Source organism: Sinocyclocheilus anshuiensis, unplaced genomic scaffold, assembly GCF_001515605.1.
Source record: "Sinocyclocheilus anshuiensis isolate Anshui unplaced genomic scaffold, SAMN03320099.WGS_v1.1 scaffold733, whole genome shotgun sequence".
Classification (NCBI taxonomy): Eukaryota; Metazoa; Chordata; class Actinopteri; order Cypriniformes; family Cyprinidae; genus Sinocyclocheilus; species Sinocyclocheilus anshuiensis.
In genome coordinates, this window is record NW_015539923.1 from 509,629 (window position 1) to 515,833 (window position 6,205).

Below are 6,205 nucleotides of genomic sequence, written 5' to 3' on the forward strand. Positions count from 1 at the left end.
GCGATCGCACTCCGGGCAGTGATGTCATAATTATTCATAACTTCCGATATTTTCTGAAACTCCCACTTGCTTTTTATTGTCTGATGACAGTTATTCTCCGTTCTGTAAAATGGAATCCCCGTATTCACGCCGAATCTGAATGTACTGGACAATCTTATTTGTTTGTTATTAAGCAAAAATCAACGTCTAAATTCATAACAGAAATCCATGTAACGTATTCGTTCGTTCATTAATTCACTAATATTGTTGTTGTTGTTATATCAAATGAAAAACACATATTTTACATTTGTATTTTTATTAATTAATTATTTATTTTTTTTTATTGTTGGTTTTCGTTTTACAACAATCAAGCTGATGTGATATTGTATGAGTTTTATGTGTTTTATTGTTTGTGACTGAATATTGTAATTTTGTAACAACATCCTGCCCGGGGACTGCAGATGCAAATTAGCTTTATAGCTAACTCTGGCACAACACTTGTGTTGTGCGTTTTCCCTGTTAAATAAATACAATAAAATAAAATAAACTATTGACAATTACATTTATTTTTGTTCTTAATTGAGGAGAGACCCCCCATATGATTGTAAAGCGCTTTGGGTGTACAACAATACACAATAAAGCGCTATATAAATGCATCATTCATTCATTCATTCAAATTATGATTTGTATAACGTTATGTCCCTTTCACCCACTACTTTTATATTATTTCGAAACTGACTGAACTTTGTAGCAAACTAGGCAATACCAAAATATATTTCGGTTTTATTTTCTCCCTCAGTTCAATAATAGCCTAATAATGTGTGCAGTATTTGCACTGGACAAAAATGAATTCTCTCAAACTGTTGCAAATTCGTTTTTGACCAGTAGAGGGCATTTTATACTAATTTTAGTGACCGTAGTGAGTTAAATTTGGGTCCGAGTATTTGCAAGACCTCAACAACACACACACACACAGGCTATATAGGCTATATAAACATTAAGTAGCCATTTAAAGGTGTTTATTTAAGAATGATGTATGTTAATCTGCTAATATTTATTATAAAGTGTTATTAAGGAGGTCGAGTTATATGTTGTATCTCCCACACAACACCTGAACAAGCTCTGTAAGGTAAAAGACACAGTTTTACCCGCAAATACACGGCTATGAAAGAAATGAGAGGAGCGCAGCTGCACCAGTGCAGGTGAGACGACAGACGTCACGTGACCAGAGGCTCAACGTCCAGGTGAGACGGCGGGAGTCAGTCAGTCAGACAGCTGCTGTTCAAGACAGAACACACAACAAACAACAACGAGCTGGCATGTAATTCACGGAATAAATCTCTTCATCATGAATTCAAGCGGTGGATTAGGCCTATCAGACGATGAAGATAAGGTAATCAATCACTTCACAATTAATTCTTCATCTGAAGTCAACGAGAATACAATTGAATGTGGGAAAACAGCATATCTCATTATTTGCCACTGCACTGCAGATAGAGATACTTTCATGACTGTCAAACTTCGACTTAATGGTCATTTATTATTAAAATACAACCTAGACTTAACATATCAATGTTCTTTATTTTCGTCTTGATTGCTTACACAGATTACTATTTTATCTTGGATCTACGTCTCGACTTTGAGTTTAAGGTGAGAAATACTTAACGTTTATTCGACTGCCATGTGATCCAGCATTGTTTTAGGATGAGCGCGTGCGATCTGTTGCTTTAATGCAACACACAAAGAGAAACCATTATTTGCAGCTGAAGTTATGCATTTGATTTGAGAGGCAGTAACTCACAGTGTGACTTATGAAAAGTGAAGTAAGGATTTTAGGAATTTACATGTGACATAATAGGAAAACACATGGGGCAACCCAGTCTGTCTCCTGCAGGGTCCGTCATGTTGAACTGTTAAAATGTTAGTAATTTGAAAAGAAATGTAAACATACTACAATATTACCGTTTGATGGGATCATTGTAATTTTTCCTATCATAAAACAGTGATATTATAATTTAAAAGACAATATATTACGTTTTATTATAAAACAGACATGTTTTTTGAAGTAAAAATATTAATTACCTTTATAATTTACTGAAACAATGAGTCAGTATTTATGCAATTTGTATTTACAGTTACAATTATGTTTACTATTGTTAAAGTATGAGTCCTTTCAGCACAAACCATCACATTAACGTTTAAATGTTTAGATGTTACTTTATTTTTGTTCTTAATCATGCAAATTAAAGTGTTTTCTGTGGCATTTTATGTTGTTTATGGCGATATTGTAAGTCTTGTCTGTTTACAGTACCTCTATACAGATTTGTGACCAACCACAGCAATGTTTTTAATAAATGAATAATAAATTTAACCAGTGTGGTTAATGTGGTAACATCAAAAATAGCTGATGTTATTTAAGTCAAAAGACCTATATGTAACATCTAAATAATTAGTTTACACGGACAAAACTAAATGTAAAGTGTTAGATGAGACAGAAATAATTCCTTAAGATTGCTTTTGCAGCTTACCACTTTTCACAGTGTAAGAGACCAGGACAGAGACAGAGAAAGTAGAATTCTTAACTTGTGTCTCATGCGTTGTTGTTGTTGTTCATTACATTTATCACATTGCTGCACTCAGTGTTAGCTGTGTGGAATCTAGGTTTATTATTTTAACCACTTTTTCTTTCTGTTGCAGTCTGATAGGTAGTTGTTCTGTCGTTGTGGTTTCCATCATAAAGAGAAGGCATCTCAATGAACAGGTGAGTCACACAGACAGAGAAGAGAAAGAAATGCCCTATATAAATATATAAACTACTCAAATTGGAAGAAGAAAAAAACTCAAACTTTAAAATTATTATTTTTTTTTTTTAGTTGTAGTTTTTTAAGACATCAAGCTACTAGCTTAAATAAACTTTTTTATATTTATTTTAGTTGATGTTTATTTTATTTGAAGGAAAAGGGTGGTTTTTGATGGTTTCAGTTTTGGTTAGCTATAATAACCCTGATCTGTATGCAATAGTGAAATTCCATCTTGGGGAACAAATCTGATCAAGCCACCACGCTGTAAAAAAACGTAATGTAGAAATGTGTTATTTTATACAGATGTTTTGCCTGTATTTTGAATTTTGCACTGCATTGCATTGTGTTTTAGGGTTAACAGAAATGTGCGTAAAAATACTTGATAATGTCCTGGCAAAAAATTACCAGTACATTTTTTTTAACAATGCATCCTCTTAACAGGCACATAAAATGCCTACTTGAATATTTCCAGCAGATAATCTGAATTTTTGAGTGGACAAACCGACTGCAATGAGGCAGAATTTGATGGATCCACATTCCCCAGCTGAAGCACGTTTAGAGTACATACATTCCCCACTATTGCTGCAAAAGTCAACAGTGATGGTCAATATTGGCTAACAGTGGGCCAGTGCACTCAGACACAGGCTGAGAATGAAAACTAAATCTGATTATGTCACTGCATACAGCTCTCTTCTTCAGTATCACACACTTTAGATAACTTCTTTGCAAAGTTCTCCGAAACATTTGTAAAAAATATTTCTTCTCACTGAATGGGGCCTCTTCGTTTGCAAATATGCAGCATGTTCTTCATGTTTTAATGTTTCTCTGTCATTGTTCTTGTGTTACAGGCAAAGCCTCTTCTTCAGCTGGCACTGGCAGATTTCCTGGCATCGCTTGTTTTGATGATCACCACCATAATTAATTTACCCCATGAAATTTGGCCGTTCAGTGAAGAGATGTGCAACTACGGATTGCCTTTGTCTTTGGTGAGAAACCACTGACACTGAAACATGAAATTATTCATAGCTGTTATCTAATCAACACGATTTAGGATAACCTGCAATAAAAGTCTGAAAGTAATTGTTAACATCTCCAACCGCTGCTGGGGATACTCACACTACATGCGTACATTCAGTGTGCAAAAATCAATATCTCTAGGGTGTACGACACAATGCCCTGTACCATGCATTTGCTGAATAATGGCCTTGTTATGCAACGACTTCCTTGAGCGGCTAAAAAATGAACATCTCTGTAACAGTGAGATGTTGGTGTAGAGTTACACACTGGATGTTTATTCAGTGCTTTGCAGATTTTCTGCATTATTGTGTGTCACCATAAAACAGTTGAAGAGCCACATGCATGCACATACTGTATAGAACACTGAGTCATGCACTGCCCTGTAAAACCCTCATTTGACACTGAGCTGACACAGTAGTACAGTAAAAACATGAGTGTATTATTTACAGGAGGATAACCACTGAGGTCACCACGGTAAAGGAACTGTTTATTAATACTGCTTAAAACACAGTCAAATGTTTGGGCACATATTATGAAATGTCATTTTTATATACACTACTAGTCAAAAGTTTGGACTAACTCAGATGTATTTTTTATGCTCACCAAGGCTATATTTATTTGTTTAAAAATACAGTAAAAACTGTTGAAATATTATTACAATTTAAAGAAGTGTTCTCTATTTTAATCTATTTTTAACATGTAATTTATTCCTGTAATACAAAGCTGGATTTTCAGCATCATTACTCCAGTCATCAGTGTTACATGATCCTTCAGAAATTATTCTAATATGCTGATTTGCAGCTTAGTTATTAATAATGGCTCTTATTATTATCAATGTTGAAAACAGTGCTGCTTAATATTTTGATACATTTCCATGATACATAAACATTATACATTTTTTTCCAGGACACTTTGATGAATAGAAAGTTTAAATGAACAGAATTTATTTGAAATAGAAATCTTTTGTAGCATTATAAATTAATTTACTGTCACTTCTGATCAATTTAGTGCGTCTTTGCTGAATAAAAATATGATTTTTTTAAAATCATACGTACTCCAAACATTTGAGTGGTAGTGTATATTTCATTTGAAATATATAAATAATATATTAATAATATATAATATACATGTATATAAGATTGATTTAAAGTATATTGTTATATATATTAAATATACATAAAATATTTAAATATATAAATAAATGGCAGAATTCTACAGGAATTCATGCACATTTCATATTTGTCAAAACTAATTTGAAGCAATGCAGCAAAAGCCTTTAAATTGAAATGTCAAAATGTTTTTGTTTAAATCAAACAAAGTCAGTCATGTGTGTCCAAATACTTTGCTGTGGACTAACTTTAGTAGTTTAAGCATTAACTCTCTGTGTCTCCTCAGGCCTTCTACTGCGTCTCGTTTCTGCTTGTCATCATTTATGCCTGTGAGTCAGCACATGCGTTTCAAGGATGGAGGGAAAAACCAGTGCAGGAAGCCTTTGAAACCCAGGTGAGCAGGGTTACTGCTCATAAACATTCACTCTCCGTCACTGTTTTATAAATCAAATCAACTTGACAGCAGGTATGAATGTTTGCAGACGTAGCAGTTTGGCAGAGTCTGAGACCTGTCAGGCTGTGCCACATTCCTCCCGCATTTTCTTTATGTAGACACATTCAATTATCTCTGTTCAGTACATTTCGTAGAAATGCCTCAGGAATTGTTTCTACCTGATTGAACCCTTGAGATCACTCAAATCAGTAGTTCAGTCTTATTAAATAATATATTTAACTCAAAACCTGTTAATTTCGATCAGTGTAATTACCATTAACTAAAACTAAAACCATTAAAAAACATGTTACTTAAAATAAAATTATAAAAAACTTTTTATTTCAGCTAGTCTCCAACATTTCTCATTTTTGTTGTAGTTTAATTTTAAGTAACTAAAGTAAAACTAAATAAATAAAAATTACTATATAAATTATGTAAAAATATTTTTTGAAAAGAAAGTGAAAATAGAAAATAGAAAAATCTCATTCAAAATATTAACAAAACTATCAATGATACTAAAAAAACACTGATTTAGGTGATACCACATTTTAAAGTTACCTAACAAAACAATCTTACAGTAAATGCTTAAGACATTAAGATATTTGTATGATTAGTCTATCAATTAGTTGATTCATTATACATATATATATATACACGACCGTTCAAAAGTTTGGGATCAGTAAGATTTTTTATATTTTTTACCGATGTTTCTTGTGCTCATCAAGGCTTTATTTATTTGATCAAAAATACAGAAAAAAAAATGTTATTTTGTGAAACGTTATTGCAATTTAAAATAACAGTTTCTATTTTAAAGGGGTCATATGATGCGATTTCAATTTTTCCTTTCTCTTTGGAGTGTTACAAGC

General features: G+C 32.7%; 1 protein-coding gene across 1 annotated transcript in view; it reads left to right on the plus strand.

Annotated features, from left to right (window-relative positions):
* The first annotated feature begins 1,168 nt into the window (after positions 1-1,168).
* Positions 1,169-6,205, plus strand: part of LOC107686610 (transmembrane protein 116-like) — an 8,375-nt gene continuing 3,338 nt past the window's right edge. Inside the window, exons 1-5 of the mRNA XM_016483668.1 lie at positions 1,169-1,372; positions 1,586-1,629; positions 2,677-2,740; positions 3,629-3,766; positions 5,193-5,300. Of these exons, the coding sequence (XP_016339154.1) occupies positions 1,328-1,372; positions 1,586-1,629; positions 2,677-2,740; positions 3,629-3,766; positions 5,193-5,300 (399 nt within the window). The 5' untranslated portion in view covers positions 1,169-1,327. The remainder of the gene's footprint in view (positions 1,373-1,585; positions 1,630-2,676; positions 2,741-3,628; positions 3,767-5,192; positions 5,301-6,205) is intronic.